This window comes from Diadema antillarum, unplaced genomic scaffold (genome assembly GCF_040938485.1).
Source record: "Diadema antillarum isolate AM-2024a unplaced genomic scaffold, OU_Dant_1.0 seq00000682_RagTag, whole genome shotgun sequence".
Lineage (NCBI taxonomy): Eukaryota > Metazoa > Echinodermata > Echinoidea > Diadematoida > Diadematidae > Diadema > Diadema antillarum.
The window spans coordinates 2,555,495-2,578,639 of NW_027271587.1; the positions used below are offsets into that span (position 1 = coordinate 2,555,495).

The window sequence follows — 23,145 nt, forward strand, 5'->3', positions numbered from 1 at the left end:
GACGTGGGTAGAACTAGCGGGGCATGAATGAAGTGGCTATGAATGGAACCGGACCTGAATGAAGCTTGGACTAGGCCTATATCTCTCAGTACAGCTCCAACAAGTCCACCACTAGAACTAGTCCATCCCAGAACAGAAGTCTCTTCCTCCAGTGTACCTCCCCTCTCCTCCTACCCCTCCCCAATCCCTCCCCATCCCCCCCCCCCCCCCCCCCAATACATCTGTAAAATTGTTGGTCGGGTATCCATTGTGCTAAACTTTGAGAAGGAACAAGAGGCATTTTTCCTCACATGAATGAGATAACACCAAATCTGCATTCAAGGTATTTACCATTCCAAATGCACTTTTTTTCTTTTTCTTTTTTGCGGCTTGCCAAGGTCTCTTGTACTTTTTCCTTAGTTTTTGAAGTAGAGCAAAAAGTATTCTTCAATGGTGTTATCTCGTTTGAGAGGGTTTGTTTATTGTATAAGATGTCATAACACTGATCATTGAACTTGAGAGTGTATTGACCTAAAAAGAAACCTTGTAATCTACAACCTTAGTTCAAATATTAAAGAAAGATTCTTTTTCTCTCTCTATCTCTCTGTCCTTCGTGAGAAGTATTTGTGGGCTTAGCTTATCACAGAAATAATAAGTTCCTACTCTTGTATGCTCTGGCAATGACTGTTTGATAAGGTTAAATATGTCTTTGAGTCTGTCTCTATGTATTGGGGGGGGGGGAGGCGAGGATTCTATAGTTCTTTAGAAGACAAGTAGCAAGTGTTGTACACTAATGTTTAAGGCAAGTGCCCTCATATTTTACTTGTGAGTTCTGGTTATCGTGAGGGTATGTATATATGGCAGCGCTGTGGGCTTGATGTCATGTCAGTAATGATAACTATATGTGTTGCGTAGTGACCCTGAGGTCATGTGACCTGCTAGTGGGGGGATATGATCTGTCATTTGAGCGGCTGTCTACATCACGTTTACACTGTCTGTGCGTAATGGCACACAACCAACAACTGCAGGTATCTAGGCTGTTGAACCTCAGCCCTGCACGTAATTATGACAATTTTTTTTTCGTCCTCTTTTAAGCCATTAGTCCTACCCTTATGAGTGTATCAAATGGCAAATTTCATTTGGGAAGGGGGCAGTATGGTATGACAGGGAAATGCAGAGAATAGATCAAACTAACCAAAAAAAAAAATGCTCAATGTATTTTTTTTTTAAGCATATAGATCTAACATGTCTCATCTGCCTGAATATCTAGCTCATGAAGGGAATTCATGTATATATGTACAAGCTCTCTAAGCTTTCCACAATTCGTTTGCTCTTCTGACATTGCTAACATGTTTAGAGCAGAAAGACAGGCACACTTAGGGATGTTTACAGGATGAAATCTTACATTAGGTACAGCTTCGAATCGGGCTCATTTTGGAAAACATCATTGTTCAAAGCAAGGAGCTTCAATTGAAGCTCCTTGTTCAAAGTGAGACGTTCATGGACTGACTCATAATGGTGATTGCGTGCCATGTGGGGAGGGCTTTTTGACTTCGACAAGCTACCACACCAGAGCTATCATCAACAGGACTTTGTTTTCGAGCCTTTAGGTACCTGGGTAGGGAGAGACGGCCATAGAAGTGAATGAAAGATGTTCCCAGGTGTCGTCTGCGCAAGCTAAATTCCAGGATGTCTTCATCATTTAAAGGCAATCATGGTTGACCTGCTTCAGTGTTCCCCTCTCCCCTCGCTTGGTTTGTTAAAAAAATACCCCAAAAGGAGAGGAAAAAACAAATTCCTCTAGGCATGCCCTCAAGCTGAACTCCAGTAAATGGCTAAGGTTGTAAACAGGGAGGGGGTACAACGGAATGAATGAATATCTCTTGCATTTCCAATGATTTCAAAGCAAAGTTGCATATCATCGACCATCAAGGCATATGTTGTTTACTTCTTGATGTCATTATATAAGAGTCTCTCTTTTTATGCCTCTGCCCGAAGGGTGCTGGCGGCATTGTAGTTATTATCATTATCATTTTTTAAAGACAAAGTTTATAGAATATGAATCCTCGGGGTGACATGAATAGGCCTACTGGACTCTATAATTCCTTTGATATTTCTTCCTAGCGTATCAGGAAATGTTTTATTCTTCATTCTACAGCCAAAAAAGTTAGTACCTACATGCTGCTCAGATTCAACTGCTTCACAACAATCAGCCTTTCTTGATTTGGAAGTCATGCTTGTACCCACTCTGAACTTTGCAAACACATTTCTGAATGCCAGAGGCTTCTTTTCGTGATCAGACATCATCGTGTGCATTAGAGCATCCTAGCAAAGCAAACATACTGTACCTGTCGCATTACAAAACTCTCTGTCGCTTTGTTGTCATGAAGAATAGGTAATGTGATAAATGCTGTGTAATGTGCTCTTCCCCCACCCCACACCCACTTCAAGACTCTTTGATCATCAGAGCTCAAAGGAAATTCTTATAGATTTATATCAAAGAAGGGAAGAATGGATAAATGGAATGATAATGGTAGGATATTTAGGGAAGGCAGAAACAAAAAACATTTTGTATGCACGTGTTCAAGCATATGCAGGCAAATTTACCTTTTTTTTGTAAAGGTGAAAAAATTCAAATATTGACTCTTTATGGAATTTTTTGTTATGACTGAAATTGGGGGGCGTGGAAGAGCATTTCATGGTAAGCACTATGAAAGCAATAACAAAGCTCACTGAGTATATGAACATGCAGATAAAGTGATAGTCAAGAAAGGTACAACATGACCTTATGTTTCAAACTGCCCGATTATCTTTCTGAACCAGCTTAGATGAGCTGGTGGAATTTACTGTTCAGAGGCATTTCTAATGGTTTTCTCTGACAATTGTATAGGCGATCTTTCACTACCCAAACAGCGTAAGTGATCTTTCACTACCTAAACGGCACAGTGCTGTTTAGATATACACGTACCTGTAGAGAAAGATCACTTATAGATTTGTCAAAGGAAACCGTGCACTAAAGCTTGAACATACTCTTTATGGCATCAGCAGACGTCATTTGGTCGAGTGGGTATGAAGTGAAGCTGGTTGCGCCATGGAAAACGAGCGAGGGATTTTTTTTCGAGAAATGTCGTCAGTGACGTGGGCTGGGATTCCCCAATATCACGACATTGTCATGTGAAGCTAAGAAAGTAGGGGCACTTGCGTATGTGCTGCGTGTCATCAGATGATGCTTCCCCACAAATGCGGGGAATTGATTGTCAACTTGCTCCACAAATTTCCCCTTCTTCCATTCTTTGTGACAATTTTTCAGTTTGCAAAAAGTTTCAGTAGAGACAATTCCAAGTGCGTTCTCCTGCGTATGTAGAGGGGGTGCTAACTCTGAATAATCGATCCCAGAGGAGATCTAAAATTTGCTATAGATTTTGTACAGCATCCAGTGGGTTCCCACAGCCAAAGAGTTAAATGCCATACAAGGCTACACTTAACCCAGTTCTAACCCAAACTTCCCACAATGCTTTGGGAGGCATTGCTATTACTTTCACAAAGGGGGGGAGGGAGAGGGGGGTTGTTGGACAGAAATCCCCAGAGGGTATTGTGTCCATTATTAGATGGACGTATAGTAATACCAGCATGTAAATGAATATGCAGGAAGTAGATGTATAGCTCAGGGTCTATAGCACATTTCACACAGTGCCATGAAACCATACTAAAGGCATGGGGACTCAAGAGCTCTTTCGCAGGAGTTGATCTTGCAACGCAAAGAGCTCGCAACGCTTTTATAGCCCCAGATTCGGCGTCTAGCAGTGATACTTTTTAACTCTTTCATACACACAGACACCCACACACACACACACACACACACACACATGGCAGCATGGAATATATATGTATGAAATCAAATCTGAATTTGAATACGATAATGAGAGATGCCCAAAGCCAAGTATTGTTAATATAAAACTGCAATACTACAGGTGATGACAGTAATATCGATGACAGTGATAATGGTAGTAATAGTGATAATGATAAAATGATGAAAATAATGATGATAATGATAATAAAAGTAAGGATAATAATTACGACGGGTATATTTATTTCTCACTTCCTCCTCAAATTTCGACAGATCATCCACACTCCCTTTCTCGCTCTGTCTCTGTGTGTTGTGAGAAGTGGGGCAGGAGTTTTAAGAGCTTTCTCTACCAGTAGAAATTATGTTTATCGTCCCAGGTCATGGTGCCTTTGGCCATGACTTCAGAAGGGGAAAAGAGATGTTTCAATCGCTTTTTTATATAGATTTATTTCGAATCTCTTTCTGCACGGAGACAAAGTGATAATCTGTAGACTTTATTGCTACTACAGGTAGAAGTTGTAGGTTATAAAAGTGTTCACCATATCAAATCAAGCCCACCTCATGACAATTAGGTATTGAGTTTCTATCTCTAAGTGTTAGCGCTTCTAGATTAATACAGTCTTGTGATGTTTGTACACAGAGCTCTTTCCTGTTTTCCATCAAATATAAAATGAAGAAACAGAATTTCCCAAGTTTGACAGATGGAAGACCGATTTTTTTCATGGTAGAATAGTTGGTTGAGGTATTCCAATTGTCTTGTGGATGCCAAGTGTTTGGGGCTGAGGTGACTGATTGAAAAGCAGCCCCCAGTCCAGAGAAATTAGCATCACATCAGCTGGAGTGATCTCCCCCTGCCCACTCCCTGCAGTGAGGATTGTTGTCATGGCAATGCCCGTAGGAACCAGACACCTGAGTGAGTGAGGTGGTATCATGGGGAGATGGTATGTCAGGCGAGGGAGGAGGAAGCGGTGTTGATAGAACATCACCCCGAGATTTGGGATGCAGAGGTTTTCAGACACCTGACCGGACATTCCTGGCAGACTGACAAATTCAGTCCAGGCCCCCCTTCTCTTATTAGATGCCATAACTTCATTACTTTATACATTTGCTAATAATGCACCTGTATCATTATGTTAATAACATTATCCTCCTCCTCCTCTTCCTCCTTTTATTCTCATCCTCTTCCTCTTTCCCATACCCTTACCCTTTCCTGTGAGATATTCTAGATCTAATTGCCATCAGAAATATGTGTTCTGCAGGCATTTCTAGGTACAATAGGCCTAGTTGTGGTACATTTAATGTATCCATGGGTTTTCTGGCTGGTAGCAGCGGGTTACTTTCATTTTTATCTTGTGGCAGATCAGCGACGAAATCTGTACTTGGAAGAGAGCTAGGTTTTGGGTGCTTGGTTTCACACCTTAGCTCTGTCTCTTGTTTTCAATCTTTACGTGTACAGAGACTTCATTGTTTTCGGCATTTTCATTGCATTGAGTTGATATTGGTCTTGTTGCATATTTTCACTTCTAGGAAAGGATAATATCTTTGTTCCCTGCCCAAGAAACCACAGGCATGTTTTAGGCTTACTGTGAACATCTTAAAGCTCTAGTACAGTTTGGGAAAATATCACAAAAAAGTAATATGCAAACCTTTTTGTTTTTGTTGTCTCTCAGTCATTATACAGAAGATATACACCATTTCTTACGACTCCCTCCCCCCCCCCCCCCCCATATGCCTGTAATCATGTTGGGAATCTCAATGTATAGATCTGCAATTTTTGTCAAAGATTTATACCTCCGTATTGCTGCAGCATCGTGGTAATCTTCATAAAATTTTACCCATTAACATGATCAAGGATGCAGGGAAATTTGCAAAATTCACTCTTTTGGACACAGCAAGACCAGTTTCTTCATTTGTTCACTTTTGTTTTCTTTTGTTTACTGAAGTTTTTGATTTTGCTTTAAATTGTGAGGAGTGTGGTGAAGCTGAGTAACAGCCACAAAAATGTGAGGCGCAAGACCTGATCTCAACCAGGGTCTGATAGGACATTGACTTTACCTGTGGTTTTAGAGGCGTAATGACCAAATTATGGTTACCATTTTATAGTCATATTACTGACCTGGTACATCCTGTGTGACACACAGTTTCAGTTTGGTTTGCTTGTATCGTCCTGCTGTAAAACACCAAATGATACAGAAACAATCTCTGATGTAGTTGACAATAAAGAATGATCTGGTTATGTTTTGTTTCATTTTGTTTTTGCTTTTGTTTGTGTAAAGTATAGAAAGAGAAGACTGAGTCATATACATTTTAGCTCACCATGCTGCGTAAGCTGAAATGACATACAGCTTTTGATATTGGAAGACTTTGAACATCATTGCTTGTGTGGCACAGTTTTAGGGTCAACCGGAGTGAGAGTGGCAAGTGATGGTAATAGCAGGAGTAGTTCACAAAGTCAGGTCTCATCTGCCTTGCCACTTTGGGGCTTGTCTTCCAGGAGTGCTGATTGGTTTTGAAGGCAAGGGCTTTGACAGGTCCCCAGGTTTTCTGGACTGGGAGAACACCAACACGGTCCCCCCTCGGGCCACTGGGCTGGGTGAGCTGTCACTCAACCCATATCTAGCTGGCTCCATTGGACTCCTGCTGGGTGAACACTCCAGTAATGCAACCGAAATAAACCTACTGCTGCCCACCCATCTCCCCCCCCCCCCCCCCCCACCCATTCCCCCCCCCAAAAAAAAAAAAAAAAATATTCCAAATCACACCTATTTGTGTCGTGAATTGAATTGCGTTTTCTGTGGTTATAACGTGGTACAGCATAGCCCTTTATCGAGATGCCTCCAGCCACGTGAAGGGTTGTAAAGCTTTGCTGGTTGAAGCCTGTACTTATGAAAAAATAGTTTGTGTACTGATATGTGTGCATTTAAATATATTTGTGTATTTATACATATGTCTAATCATATGGTAAAGGTACATAAGAATGTGGCTGAATACAGCTATGTATGTACGTATGTATCAAAATTATATGTATGATTTATGTTCATTTATAAAAACAAAAACAAAGGCAGGGAGTTGCATTAGTAAGATTGCTACATTATGGCCCAAAATTTCCTTTCTTCCTTTGCAGCAACAACAACAACAGTCCTCCGAGCAGCATGCTAGCACTGGACCTACCGGTAGGCTCACTGTCCACTAGCCTCAACCTTCCAGGGGGCACCAATGATGCCCCTTCCCCAACGACGGAGGCCCCCGTCTGCAAGCGGGTGTACATCATGGAGGGCCCCGTGCAGGTGTCTGTGGGACTCCACGTCCAGTCCCGATACCTCATTCTCCTCAACGACACACTCATCGTCGCCAAGCCAAAGTGAGTGTCCTCTCCGAAAAAACAAAAGAACTGCGAGTCTTTTTTGCTTGGTCTTATACCAAGTGACAGAGTGGAGAAGTACAACAAAGACAGCAGGCCCCCATTTCAGACAGCACTGACGTTGATTGCAACTGACAATAACTGCAACAGCTATAAGCATCAGTGAATCGACAGTCAATTTCTTCTCCAATCTCAGCAATATATGGCTTGATTGCAAACTACCTGTTCAGTAAATGGGTCTTATCATAGAAGTTTTGATATCATTCTACATAATTATGTAGCCAAAACTAGGGCAGGATTGATTTTGGGGAGACTGGTTTCTTGTAGTGCTTAGTAAGTTGGTCTTTGCTGCTCTGTAATAGGAACGAAACTTACTGTCGATTTAGAGTCACATTGTTTGCAGTTTGACGCAAGGACGGCACTGGATATGCTTTGTATGTGTCATAGCAAAAGGGATTATTTTGGATTTTGACCTTCAAAAATCTTGAGTTCAATTCCATCAGTCTTACTGGCTGATTAAGCAGTTTGGTAAACACTCAATTCGTTGATGAGGCCCTAAAACAGTGCAGGGTATTGATGATACAATGTATCTGCAGCTGCTATCAAACCTTCAATGAGTTGATTGCCAAAAGTTTATCGGTTCACCTTCTAGCTTCAGACAAAAATCTGCATTTAAAGTCTATGTGAATTAAATCACCTTTACACCTTGCTTAAAGTATGACCCACATGAAGGCTAAAATGATTGTACCTTCCAGCACATTGTAAGTGCGCACGTGTCAAAATCGGCACTGAAATGTGTGCCTACCGTTGTCATATCGTAACCCTGAAGTTTCATGATGATAAGACTAGGACTGAGCAAATTGTGTACCGTTTCTGATGAGTTTGTTGAAGATCTCATTGAAGATATCCTGGAGCTCTTGTGAGATAAAAGTGGGACCTAGTGATGCTTGTAGTCTTTGCTTGCTATTGATAAGATCCTCCAATTCAGATTGTCAGTGGTGTGTCACTGTCAATTGCATCAAGATTGTGTCCACCACCCCCCCCCCTTGCAACTTGCCAAGGAGTCCTTGTGTTTTTGCTATGTCCTACATTAGCACATTCATAGCTAAGACATGCTTACTTGCACTTTTCATTGGGAATTTGACAAGCCCAGGTACGATAATGTTCCAACAGTGGTCTGTACTTAGCTGGAAGAAGAAGAAAAAAGCTTATGATTCCGTGGCTAATCATGTTTCTTGTTGGTTTCTTTCCCTCTACCCTTTCCTCTTCTTTGATTTCATTTCTGTGTGTTAAATAATTCCTATCTTCTCTCAATCTTCTCTCATATCTGTTCCCTCTTTATTTCACTTTTTTCAACACTTCCTCTATCTCTCCACCACCCTCACTCTTTCTCACTATTCCTATGCCTGCTGCTCTCTCAATAAACTCTGCCATTCACATCTGTCAGGTCGAGTACGTCCCTGAGGCTGAAGCAGCGGCTGCGGGTAGGGGAACTCTGGCTGAATACCTGCATCGAGGAGGTCAGTGAGGTCATCAAGTCACATGACTGCTCCTTCGTCCTGGGCTGGCCCACCACCAACGTGGTCCTGACTTTTGGGTCCAATCAGGAGCGGGAGCTCTGGTGGCAGAGCCTCAGCAAGTGAGTACTGCTTCAGGATTTCCACCTCCTTCTCATCCTCTCTCTTTCTATCCATCATTCACTTTGTCTGTGTTTATATCTCTCTCCATCCACTTCTTGTCATCATTTATGTCACCTGTTTTCCTTTTCTTAGTGTGTGTTCGTGTACTCCTTTCCTTATCATCTTTCCCTTTCCTCTCTAAAATGTATATATCTCTTATCTTTGTTTACGTCATCATTCTTTCATCATTATCATCGCCACTATCCTTACCTTCTTCCTTCTTCTCTGCCTGTTTCATTGGGTAGTATAACCTGCAAATCTGCATTGAACTGAGCTGATACAGTTGAACAGGGTTCACAGTGAGGCCACTTGTCAATCAAAAAAAAAAAACAAAAAGCAACTGAAACCACTCTGATTCAATTCTTGAAGTAATGCAGGGATTTCATCAATACATCCCTGAAGTCCCGGGATCAAGTGTAACATGTAACTAACACGGACAATTGAATTGTTTTCATGGGGAGGGGTTGAATCCACCACGATTTGTTTCATGCGAGGGGACCGGAGGGTTGCAAAGAACCAGTCGAGGGGAGCCCAGCGGTAACCAGATTATCCAAGTGTCACCGTGTCACTTCCGATGCAGTCCCGGGTCTTCTTTAATCTGCGTCTGATGAGTGGGGCCACAAATGAGAACAGTATGGTGGAGGAGGAGGAGGAGGGAATGGGATCCTGGACTGTGCACGCGTGTCCCCTACACCACCGTCGCCTCACATGCAAAAAGCTGTGTGAAAGGTCTCCAAAGAAATTACTGTAGGTTCAGATTCAAGGCCAGGTGACTCCAAAATGGGAATGATTTCTTCTTCTTTTTCTAAGGCAAAGGGGTAGAGAAGGGAGATGGGATGAAGAAGTAGAATGAGAAAGAAAAGGAGGACCTTGGTTTCAAAGTAGAATGATGAGCTCAGCAGACTGGAAGTAATGCAGTGGAGAAGCTGACAGATCGATGCAAGGACTTTGTACATTTGGAGAAATGAACCTCCACAAGACAGACATGATTTGGGAAGAGCAATCTTGTGTCGTACGTTAGGCCCCCACTGTATCTCTACCAAAACATCAGTTTCATGCCTTCAATCCCAAAGGTAAACACTGGCATTACTGCACTTCCACTTATATCATTGCAGATGGCAGACACATTTTCCCCCAAAGTCTCTACAATCAGTTGTGAAGGATGCAAAAGATGAGAAAGGGCTGTATGGTGGTGTTTTTTTTTTCTTGTTTTTTTTTTTTAAAGAAAATAAAGACAAGAACTCTGACCAAACAAGAGAGGGGAATAAAATACCTGGAGGTTGAAGGTCTCGAGGAGATAGAGCACACTTTGTGCAGTCTGTGAGCCAAACTTGATGGCAGACTGATTTTTTGATATCTGATGGAGTTCTGCCAGGATGCAATGCATGTTGCCTCCCCTTGACCCTGGTTGGGTCGCAGTCGTGACCTTTCCTCTTATAAATTCGCTGTGTTAAGAATGGAACCCACTGGGTTCAGACTGCTGAGCCCCGGAGGCCTTAGAGATTTTGGTGGTGGGTGGAATTAGAAATTTCCTCTCTGATGATGGAGTTGATATTTTGCCATTACCCTGGGAATTTCATTTTCTTTTTAGTTCCCCAGTCAAATATGCTATGAATTGTACATCAAAATGGTTGGCCCTCTGATTTCATGTACATATTTGTTAAAGTTAGGTAAGACTTATGTGTCATTTATGATTGTGAGTTACTTTCCGGATTGATAATGTCATGTTGTCTTTTCTCTCCGCTAGGCACATCGAGAGCAAGAGGAAAGAGGATGAGGGAAAGTCTGTGCACGTCAGGGTGCTCAACCGGGATCCCGAGTACGCTGCTTATCCGGTAAGACCCTTTCCTTGCCCCCCTCCCCCTGCAGTGACTCACTGAATTTTATATCGCGGTGATATTTCTTTGAAATGCTCGTTGAATGCTGCGCACACACAGCCACACATGATGATTTATGTAGAACCGAGGGTTTGCCTACGTCATGTAGTATTTTAGGATAGGAGAAGAGGCTTCCAGTGTGTGGATTTCTTAAAAGCACACGATCATCTTAGAGCCTATCCAAGGCATTTAGAGGGATTTCCACGTAAGGACTACAAGCCTCTGTTTTAAGCAAGCCTCAAGCAGGCATTTCTCGCTTGGCCCAAAGTCAGAATCCCCCAGCACGGGACAACGTGCAGCGAGACATCGCCGTCACTTCCTCTCTCCCTCTCCCACATCCTTTTCATGTCTCATTGGCCACAGCAGCCTGGCTGGCAAATCATACCACGTCATTCTGTCTGCCCTTCCCCCACCCCTCCCAGCTCTCCTCTAAGGCTCCATCACATGCTGTAAACAAACACATTTCATCTACAGCTTACAGAATCTCTCTATGTCTTGGTATGTTATAGCTGTTGAGAAGAGGGAACTGTCACTGTCACACACACACACTCACTCACACACACACACACACACACACACACACACACACACAACAAATGGTCAGTGATGTCACTCACAATGATTAACTGTGTTCCTGTCATTCACAAGAAGGTGAATGATGAATGATTGTGTGAGAGAAGGGAGTGATGACACACACATTACAGGGTGAGCCTATTAGCCACTAGATTTGATACTCCAGTCAGCTGTATCTGGTCATTGGTCAACACCAGCCAGTCTGGCCTAAGAGACAGTGCAGCCTGTGTGTGGACTGTGTACGGTCCATCCCACGTCACGCCATGGCTTTGGGTATGTCCAGCGGAATAGCGGACACTTAATCATGCACCTTGTAGAATGCTACTCAAGTTAAATGTTGGACACACATGTTCTGTCAAATGAGGGAATGTTATGCTCTTTATGAAGAGGACTGTTTGCAAACATTCACCCACAAATGGAAGTGTTAGCGTTGCTAAATGAAGTGATCATTTTGTGTCTTCTCCCCGCCGCAGTCCAAAACGCTACAGGTTGGTTACGATCAGCGCGCTAGCGACCTGCTTGACCTGGCCCTGCAGGAGTTTGGCATGCCAGAGGAGGCGAAGAAAGAGTACCAGCTCTGGGTCCAGTCAGGACGAGAAGACTCTCTCTATCCTCTCATTGGTAAGTCACACTTATGACCTTTAACCCCCAAAGGATGGATATTTGTTGTAACAAAGTCATTCCATACATAGCAAAGAAGTTTGTTTATAATAAATGAGGGGGTATTTTTTGTCATGAGGTTTCAAAAAGGAATGTACATGCAAATTGGTTTGATTCTTGAAATGATAAATGTCCTTTTGTCTTGATAAGGAGATAATTATTACACATGCATCTTTGCTACAGCAGCTGTGATTATGTCGTCGTAGACAAGCATTTACATTTCCCTTCGTAGAAACAGTCTTGCCTATCTCATGTTTTACCATAAGGCAATCTGCATGTACTATTTGTGATGTGTCCAAATGCTGGAGAATGTATTCATACAAGTTTAGGACATTATTATGCAGCCATTGGCATCGGTCTTAATAATATAATTTCACATAGCTTTCTCTAAATACGTACAGTGGCATAATATGATATGCAGAGCAGGGACACAAAAGACAAATAATGTGGGAAAACCCAATGTTTTCTGATATGGAAAGATTTATGTGAATAAGGGGAGGCCAACACCTGACATTTTCGTCAAACCCTAATGTTGTCAGCTGTGGCACTGTAGCAACTAGTTGTTACACAAACACACACACTGTTAGCACCCCTGGCAAAGTTATTACTCCCTACACCCCTCCACGGCTCTTATCTTACTCCTCCTGTGTAATCTCACAGGTCACGAATACCCCCATGCCATCAAGATGAGCCACATCCGGGATGCGCAAGACAAGCAGGAGGATGCCCTCTACCCCTCCACCCCGGAGATGGACCACCTGTCGTCTGCTGAGAACGAGCTGCGGGAGCACCAGTGCCAGTTCATCATCCGGAGACGGGGGAAGCCAGGCACACCCCTCAGCATCGGTGAGTCTCTCTCTCTCCCCCTCTGGTAACCACGGCAACGGCTCGTTGCAACCTCACTGATAATGTTCTTCATATCATCAGATACCAATGCAAGCAACTAATCTCTGACTAGATGGATTCATCAATGTAAGTTGATGATGAATCGGGATTTATGTACAAGAGTAGACATGTCCTAGATTCAGTTGTATATCATCAATGCTGGACTCTCGAGGTAGAGCAAACATAGCATTTCTCTGACTTTTTGTGGGGTTCTACTGTATTTTCGTGTACAAACTGTCTTTTGCAAAAAGAGTCCTCTGTAACCTTTAGTAGCCTTCTTTTTTTTTTAGCAATGAAGTGCAGTAATAAGTGTGTAGCTCCATATCTGGCAAATGCCAGTATTTTTGCATTACCCCATTTATGATTTCTTGTCTGTAACTCTTGTAGATACGTCAGCCATCCAGAGGAGATTGAAGAAGGGCAGAAAATCTCCCTTTAAGCTTTCCTTCAAGAGGAGCATCTCAAACAAGGAGGGCACATCCCCAGCTTCCTCGCCCCTGTCGCCACATGCAAGGTGAGCAAGACCACACCCCTCCCCTTTTAACCGCCCTCCTTTCGCCCAACATCCCGAGTTTGGTTCCCAGGATTCACTGGAAACTGTTGGGAATGACCTTGTGTGGATTCCTGCAAAAAGTACTACCACTCTTGGTGTTTATGTACGTGTACATGGAATGTCTGTATCAATGCTTAGTGGGTCATTGCGCTATCAGTGGAATTTTCTCGATCACAGTGCGGGAAGAAATGACGGGTTACAGCTGATCAAATATAACAAGAACACAACAAAATGTTTTTTGAATTTGAATCACTTTGATCTTGTTTTTATGTGTCATTTTGTGGTTAATATTCATCATTCTAGAACAGACATGTTTAAAATATCCTTAATTCAAGTCCTACAAGTGTTTCAAGCAACCATTATGATAATAGATGCCAATCTTGTTTATGATGTAGAGATCTGAGAAGTGTATATTTTTTCACCAATAGGATTATCTGAGATGAAATGATCAGTGGTTTGTTGAGTCCTTCGAAGAAATGTGCACCTTATGATTCTTCATTATCTTTGGTTGTATTCATTTTTTGAAGACATCGAGACCTACATCGAGACCTCCAGAGCAGTAATTGATGATAATATGTTTCTATCACCCTCTCTGCAGGTTATTTGGTCTTCCACTGAGCATGGTGTGCCCAGACAACACCCTCCCTAAGCCCATCATGGACCTCTTGGTCACCCTCTACCACCAGGCCCCCTTCGTGACGGGTGTCTTCCGCAAGTCGGCCAACGCCCGCATGTGCCGTGAGCTGCGTGAGGCGCTGGACGCTGGTGACCAGTGCAGCCTGGAGGACGTGTCCGTCCACATCGCCGCGTCTGTCCTCAAGGTGAGATGGACATCCTCCACTGGTCTTTTTGCTGGGTGATTGGTGCAGAGCTGTCCGTACATGGTGCTGGCCGTTTTGATTTCAAATCTGATTGTAGTCCATGATGCCCAAAAGTCAAAAATTTCTGTCAGGGTTCGACAACTACCCCATGGTTTCTCAAAAGTCAAAGTCAAAATCAACCCATTTTCCTTTTTCTGCTGAATCCTTCAGTGCAGAAACTTGTGTGTTGCTAGCAGTAGTTACCCCTGTTTGCTCTTTTCAAAGTGTCACTGCACTTTATTGGTATTCCTGGCAAAGTTCCTGCTACATGTGATGACCAAAAGTGAAATAAACATTGTACATCCATCATATTTTGACTCACAGATTTGTATTATGATGCATCAGTTATCAACGTAGTTAGAAAATATTATGGTTGGTGTTGAGCAACATAACTCAAAACATTAGAAGAACAGATGTTGATTGTTGATTTGTGCCATCAAAATCAATATGTAGTGAACCTGAAGCAACAAAGAGGTGAAGGTACTATTGAAAGGATATCTAGAAGTGAGTTCATTGTGATGAGGGAAAAGATCATTGTGCCAAGTGGACTATGTGTCTTTCTGTGGTTGCTTTGAGTAAATGTAGTGGTGATATCTGATTCATCATATCCTCTACTCCAATGTTGAGCCCTCAAACAAAATTTTCCCCAAATTGAGATTTACGGGGGAGGCAGGATGTTGACCAATTGTCAATTATGCAATCACACACCTGGAGGGAAGTGAGAAGAGAAGGGGGGAGACAACCATGTCCCCCTGCCCCATCCCCAACCCCTGCCAGCCCCTGCGCTTTAGACTCATCCCACGTTTCCTGTAGAAAATTTGTCAGCTGCAAACAGATCTAGATTGAATCACCAACGTTTTCAGTTGGTGATACTTTAATGTTTCTCCTTGAGCACTTCCTAATTCAGGGGTAGGTAGAAGTCAGCAATAATCTTCAAATGTTTAAATTAATGAAAAGGATGCAATGGAGTCAGGGCCAAAGTTATTCCCTGGGACATAAACATGTGATATCAGAGGTTAAAACACTCTGTATCACTCAAAAAGATACTGAAATGTATCCATTTGTTGTTGTTTCACAAATGCTAAACGCTATATATTTTTTTTTTTTAATAGTTGGGATTGATTTCCAAATACCTGCAGAGTCACTTTGCACACAGCTATCTGGTAGACAGTGTGAGTCACTTCAGTGTCCTACTGCTATTTTTTGCTAGGCAATATTATTTTAACATCTTCCCTTTTCTCTCCCCCCCCCCCCCCCCTCCACGACACTCAGGACTTCCTCCGAAGTCTTCCCGACAGCCTGCTCGTCTGCAGTCAGTGCGAGGAGTGGATCGCCACCGCCGACATCGTCGACAAGGACGAGAAGCTGAATGCTGTCAGAAGGTGAGAGTCCACCCAAGCTCCGTTACAAGCAAAATCACTCTGAAGATTAAACGGGGATACAGCATACAAAAGAAATTTGATTACTTGAATTGAATGTCACTGAAAATTAGTTTCTAGCTTACTTCATAGATACTCCAGGAAGAGTAAAAGGCAGTTTTTTATGTCAGATTTTACACCCACATGTAATAAAGACTACCTATCAGCCCTGTGTAGACACATGCAATTCTGTTGATGGTAGTTTTTTTTCCTCCACGGGAGTATTTCAAACCTCATTTAAGGCAACAAAAGTGACATCATTTCTTGTTTTGTAGAAGATATAAAATGCTCTTTAGGTGATACAACATAATATCTGTGTACTGCTGGAAATATAGAATACCATTCTACTATCACAGCTCCACTAAGAACAACAGGTTCCCAGTTTTGTGACTGACTGTGAGGTTATATTGAGTGTGAGGATGGCTCATTTTGTGCTACGTTGAATGCAAACATTTTTCAATCTGTTCTTCCTCCCTCCAGTTTGATGGAGCAGCTGTTAGACATCAACATGGTGCTACTCAGACACATCTTTTGTGTGCTCCACTACGTGTCGCTGCACTCTGACGAGAACAACATGACCAGCTACAACCTGGCGGTGTGCGTTGCTCCCAGCATGCTCTGGCCACCAGCCAATGCCGGACCGTCCATACAGGTTAGCCACTTCCCCCAGTCAGTTCAGATTAAGAAGAGGAACTGTTGTAAAGTCACCATGCAGCATTTGTCTGGAGATATATGTCAACACATTCCAAAGACATCCGTGCAAAGTCACAAGTCAGGCTAAGAATTTTGTTTTTTTTTAAAGTAAATGACTCAACATATTGGAGGCATATGGGCATGCTTCTACTTTCATGCTTAATTCAATTTAAGAATAAGATGTTTCTTTAAAGAGGCTCATAGCGTACTCAGATATGTTATGTCATGATATGTCTGTGTGATTTGAATAGGTTTTTAAGTGTTTCTTACTGGTTTGTGTTTTACAGGCGATGGCCACCAAGAAGATCCCATCAGTGGTTGAGTATGTGATCAACCATGCCAAAGAGGTGTTGGGAGACGACGTCCTGACGTTGTATGGAGACCCGCCCACCCACAGGCCGGAGCACAGACGGCACGACTCCAGCGGTGACTCGGACAGCATGAACGAGGTCTCGCCGTACACCAAACGCGACGACTCTTCTCTGGACAGCATTGAGAAGGAATTCTACAACGATGAGCAGGACCAGACGGGCGTCAGTCACAAGTGGCATTACAACACCCCTGTGCTGTCGCCGTCCACGCTCAGTCGAGACTCGGGCATCACGTCCAGCGATAACCAGCTCTACCCCGACTCAGACAATACTGACACCACAGATTCGGGGATGGAATCGAAAGAAAAGCTCGCGACAGTACCCAGTGTCAAAGCCACTAAAGCCCCCTCGCAGTTCAGCAGTCCAGATGACTTGTTCTGGCAGCAGCGAAGGGTTTCCGAACCGTCCGTCATGTCCAAAGAGGCTGTGAGGACTCGCGCAGCAAGGGTGTACAACTCGGCGGCAAATACCACGGACAATAGCCCAGAACTCTCAGATCATGAGTACAACATCAGTGAGGACACCTTGAAACTCATCAAGGACATGAACAAGGAGTGCTCATCCAAACTCTTGAGTGATATGTTGCCAGAGGACATGAGATCCAGCTCGCGGCAGTCCAACAGCGGCTCTAATTTGACAATGTATGAGAAAGGACTCAGAGGAAGCAGCCATGGTGTCACCTCCATGCCTTCCACTCCCACTGACGAGGAGTCAGCTATTCCTTGTATGCGTAGGCAGTCTGTTCCTTCCATTGGGTCAGGCTCACCCACATTCCCCAGGCGACTCACGTCCAGCCGCCGTAGCGCATCTTCAATGTCGTCGTCCTCGTCGGAACGCATGAGTGATGTGCAGTCATCAAGTTCTTCCGAGCGGCTTCATTCCACCAAACTGGGGCTGAAAGACCAGAGGAGTGATGGGAACATGTCCAAGACTCTTCAGGCAGGCAGCGCAGATCCTGGCCGCTTGTCTCCGAGGGGTGGGCCAAATATTGGCCAGCATGGATTCCAGCCATCCTACAGGAAAATGTTCATGAACAATGAAACACGGGGTTTGCCCTCACGCATGGGTGCTCCAGCCCGGCCAAAGACTCTGAACATGAGACCCTCACAAACTAAAGAGGCGACTCCGCCGCTAGAGTTCTTCCCCAAAGATGCCACAACTCGAGCCACCTTGACCCAAAGCCCGAGGGGCCTAGCCGTGCACCAAGAACAGCAGCGACCGCCTGCGCCAACAAAACGCAATAGTAGCCCAGCAATTTCGTCAAGCCAACCCACTAAACAGCGTGTTAGCAAAACTCAGTCCGATACTTCCATTTCTACCCTTGCAAGGTCCACCCCTCCAACCTACCAAGAAGCAATGAACCGCAGAGCACTGCTTCAGAGACAGTCAAAGAGTCTCGACGCCGACGCTGTGCCACCTTCCCACGAGCAGAGTCCAAGAAGGCGGTCGGGCGAGGTCAGCACAGCCAAGCAGCGTCATGAGGAACGCATGGGAAAAACTAAGCGTCACATGGTGGCAGGAGGCATCATCTTCCTCACCACGGATTCAGACTCCAGTGATGAGGATGATGACTTTAGGTCAGGCAATGGCTACTCAAATGGACCCACCAAGACTCGCGGTGTGAGGCGCACGTCAAGCGATAGCATGGCGACAAATCGCAAGGGTTCTGCAACGTCAGTGCAGCGTAGCAGCAGTGACACTGCAAAGCAAGGGAACGAGACACGCTCAAAACACCAGGAGCGAAATCTGGAGAACGCTCGCAGGTCCAGCCAGCCTTCTCCTCGGCGACGCCATCACAACAGCGAGGCCCCCCGGAGGGCCTCTGGAGGAAATCACCCAGTGAGACGAGGACCAGATTCCACCAGTCAGAGTTCTGCTGGGGACTCCATTCCAGGACGCACCGAACTGCGCTTTCCCTTCCCTGATCCTCATGCTGAGCCTCCGGCCTCTCCACTCATTTCACCGCGTTCCAAAGCGAGCACAAACGATCAGAAAAATGGACTGAAAAAATCGCGCGAGGTAGAGCACGCTGTTACGCAAGCTCGCCGTGACTGGCAAAAGAAGAGTGCGTCGAGCACAAAAGACTTTAAAGTCACTGTGGCGGACCTAGAAAAAATTGACTACACAGACGAATCTTATGTGTGATACGTCTGGCACTTGTATCCCTTCTGTGAAGAAAATGGACTTATGTCATCTTTTGTACTCCTTTGTGAATTAATGTACATGAATCTTTACGTCCTGACAGACTGGCGAATGCTCCAAGTATTAATTGAACTCATTTTGTCTTCATATTGACAAATTTTACCTTTTTGCCACCATGTCTTATTACTCTTTCCAAATCATTTTTTCACATGTTTAAATTCCTTTCTATTTACCTGAACTGAAGGATTACAAATATTGATCATCTTAATCTTCTTTTTTTAATTATCTCCAACCCATTTTGGGGTTTGTTTTTTTATTTTCCAAAATCTACTTTTGTAAGAAAATATTATAGCAACCAAATTTCACTTCCTAGAATTGTTTACAATATGACAAAGGCCATGGGAAGCCTCAGTTAAGAATGATATTAGAAGATCATGACAATATATGCAACACCTTGGTACTTCAAATGACCACATCCTTCTACTCGAGACCAGTGTGATATCCTGGACGTTGCAATCAAGTATTAGCAAACTGTGTGTGTTTGCTTTCTGTTCCACAAACTGTGTAGACTCTCAATATTGAAAATTCTAGTCCTGTTAGCTACAAACAGAAAAAAATAGAGTAACATATCAAGTACAGAAATTGTTGAACCTCAAAGAGTCAACCATCATTTCCATCATTCTTGAGCGATATATATTTTTTTGTTGTTGTTATTTGTGGATGATAGGCAGCTGAGGGGAAAAATTGTGAGATATGTGAAATGCTTGTGGTCAGGTGTTAACTAAAAAGAGAGGATTGATATTTTGTTTGTATCGAATGAGTTATAACATCTTGTTCCCTATATGTGTGCTATCCGATAGAAGAAAGGAAGGTAAAAGTTTGGCTGATATCCAGTGTTCCCTCATATCAATGTATGGTGTAGCCAAGAGGCTCAAAACTGATGTCCACATGCTCAACAGGAAAGACCTAGTGTGTCACGGCTATTACTGACATATTTGTGGCCTGTTTTGTTATTCGTGTTTTCTTGCTTGTTTTTAATACGATTAATGCAAACTATTTACTGGATTCTGTGACAAGACCATACGAAAACAACTGATAATCAGTTTGTATACGTATGATCCAAAAGCAAATTTGTAATGCAAAACTGATTTTTTTTTTAGCTAACATTGTTATCTTAGTTGTACGATATAATGCTTTCACTCAACAAAAAAATGGAAAATAGACAAAAGAAATAGTATTATTCAGAGTTCAGACTCCAACTGGTTTTGAGTAACTCATCTACCTCAAGTTTTTGTATAGTTACGTCGCGGCGACAGTTTACATATGCTATGACTGGCAGCCTCGCTGAATATGATCACATGAGCGTTTCCTCTATGTTAACATGTCACATTGCATGTATGGCACTGAGCTATTTTGTTACAATATGATGCATAAAACTTTTCATAGTGTGCATTGTAGATGGTTCTTAACTTTCCACTCACTTGTCCTCTTTCACCTCTTCTTTTCAAAACACTGATTTTACATTCACTGTATCCCCCACTTCCTTCACTGTATTGGTTCTGCATGGAACTAATTTTTCTGATTTTCCTAATATTTTCTGCCCAAATATCGCTTACCCTTTCAACAAGAGTCCTCTTGATGACTGTACCAAATGGTGTCACAGTAAAACTGTATTTTATCACACATGTGTAAGTTTATTTGATGAAAACCTTTAACAAGTCATTTCTGTCTGCCTGACAAGACATTTGTTGGTTGTTTTTTGACAGCGGTAAACTTTGAGACAACATGAAGAACAAAAACAGACTGTTTGCTGTTAGTTTTTTAATGAATTGATAAATACTGTATAAAACATGATCTCTTTGGTCCTAGAATCATATTGATTGAAAGTCAAGCTTTGCTCTGTGAAAACATGATCTGCTTGTTGAAGTCCTGAAAAGTCAAAAATGTGAATGGACCACAATTTTTGTGTATTTTAACAGGGTGTGTATTTATAACTGAAACAAAAAGGTATTAGAAGGATGCATGTACACCAGACAGCTTACTGTGATGGACTTGAATCAATGATGTACCGTACCTCCTCACCTTTAGAGAAACTTGCAGATTTTTGTGTGTATACTTCAACAAAACAACTCTTAAAGTTCAATATTTTTCAGACAGTTCTTGAACAGTGATTTTAAATGTTTTATGACAGGGTAGGATTTGTGATGACTGCTCTTCCATTGCAAAAATTTGGAGCTAAGCTGAAGCAGAGAATTACCCTTGTGTCAAGAAGCAAATATCCAGTTATGTAATATGACTCTGTGAAACGCATGTAATGTTGCATGTAATGTAATAGTCCTCTGACAAGACAACTCTTCCGTCTGTAAAGGCAATACCAAGACACTGAACGGCATCTGTTCAAGATATTTTTTAATTGTATTGTTACAAGTACTGTTACGTAATGCAGCGATTCTTAACATTTTTGACGATTTTTAGGAGGTCATTATCTTTTCTCTTTATTTTACACAGGCTGCTACACTATTCTAATCAGCTGTTTGTTGATGTTGTGTGAGACTTGACGAAATATTGAGATAATTGTTTTATTTTCCATAGTGACAGTTACTCATTATGCGACATTTACCGGACAGAACTTACCACCTTCTTGTTAACATTGTAAAGTTGCTTTTAAAAAATGTTGATCTTACATTTTGTTGAGATGCAGTTCATATTAATACCACCAATACACTCTCTTTTTACTGGGTGCATGGCCGAAAAATCTGTTCAAGGGCAAGAATCCAGCAATGCAAAGTGTACAAATGTTAGGCCCTATCTCTTTTATAAACTGTACTTTTGTAAAGTTTCTACACCTTTCTTTGTACCAAATGATACCGTAATAGAGAGAGATTTTACTTTTGAAAACCCTTTTGTTATTTCCAACATTTGTACATTAGTGCCACAAAGTGGCTTGTTCTCTCTCTCTCTTCTTTTGTTATAAAAAGTATTGTGTACAGATTAAATGCCACAAGTTATGCCAGTATGTTATTCACATATTTATGCAAATAATAACAAAAATCCACTGAATCTTCTGAGACTTTGGTTCTTGCTTCTTTCACACCTTGGGTCTTTTGAAGTATCACGTCCGAAAAGCGATTGTTGTTGCTGTGTGCAATGTGTGGTAATTGATGTCCAATCAAATGTTTGTCATAGTGATGATGATGGTGATGGTGATGGTGATGGTGATGATGGTGATGGTGATGGTGGTGGTGATGGTGGTGGTGATGATGGTGGTGATGGTGGTGGTGGTGATGGTGGTGGTGATGGTGGTGGTGATGGTGGTGATGGTGGTGGTGGTGATGGTGGTGATGATGGTGATGATGGTGATGGTGATGGTGGTGGTGGTGATGGTGATGGTGATGGTGGTGGTGGTGATGGTGATGGTGATGGTGGTGGTGATGGTGGTGGTGATGATGGTGGTGATGGTGGTGGTGGTGATGGTGGTGGTGATGATGGTGGTGATGGTGGTGGTGGTGATGGTGGTGGTGGTGATGGTGGTGGTGATGGTGGTGGTGATGGTGGTGGTGGTGATGGTGGTGGTGATGATGGTGGTGGTGATGGTGGTGGTGATGGTGGTGGTGATGGTGATGATGGTGGTGGTGGTGGTGATGTTGATGGTGGTGATGGTAATGGTGGTGGTGGTGGTGATGGTGGTGATGGTGATGATGATGGTGTTGATGGTGATGATGGTGATGATAATGTCCGTTTATGAGTTAAGCTGTAGTATAGGACAGGATAATCTTTTGTAGATACAGTAAATGGTGGGGATATACAGTAGCTGCTCGAATACACAAACACAAAAAGTGAAATAAAATTTCACTCCATGTACAAACTGACTAATTCACAGAGAAGACAAATCAAACATAGGCTGTACAAGTTTCATCAAAATTTAGACATGATTAAGAAAGTTCGATTAGGAAAGTTCTAGGATGGCAACCGCATCATTCAGACATATTTCTGAAGTAACACCATGGCCTCCAATATTGTCTCCAATTATCCAGCACACAAATCTTCACAAAGTTTCCTCATGTAAAACATACTGAAGTTGTAATCCTGTGCAATGAATTATTACTGTGTTCTGATGAAAAAAAAATTTGAAGAGGGAAGGAGATGTACTTCCTATCATCCAAAATTGTTGATGTTCATCGTAATTTTGTACACAAATCAGTAGTAACCTGTAATCAATATCAATGTCAAAACATGTTCAATTTTAC

At 42.7% G+C, this 23,145-nt stretch overlaps 1 protein-coding gene across 1 annotated transcript in view; it reads left to right on the forward strand.

Annotated features, from left to right (window-relative positions):
* The window catches only part of LOC139737101 (uncharacterized), a 43,807-nt gene extending 22,204 nt beyond the window's left edge, over positions 1-21,603 (forward strand). The window contains exons 5-14 of the mRNA XM_071647779.1: positions 6,951-7,187; positions 8,635-8,826; positions 10,614-10,701; positions 11,790-11,937; positions 12,637-12,822; positions 13,249-13,375; positions 14,013-14,235; positions 15,547-15,656; positions 16,173-16,344; positions 16,673-21,603. Coding sequence (XP_071503880.1) covers positions 6,951-7,187; positions 8,635-8,826; positions 10,614-10,701; positions 11,790-11,937; positions 12,637-12,822; positions 13,249-13,375; positions 14,013-14,235; positions 15,547-15,656; positions 16,173-16,344; positions 16,673-18,901 — 3,712 coding nt within the window. The 3' untranslated portion in view covers positions 18,902-21,603. The remainder of the gene's footprint in view (positions 1-6,950; positions 7,188-8,634; positions 8,827-10,613; positions 10,702-11,789; positions 11,938-12,636; positions 12,823-13,248; positions 13,376-14,012; positions 14,236-15,546; positions 15,657-16,172; positions 16,345-16,672) is intronic.
* Positions 21,604-23,145: the final 1,542 nt, after the last annotated feature.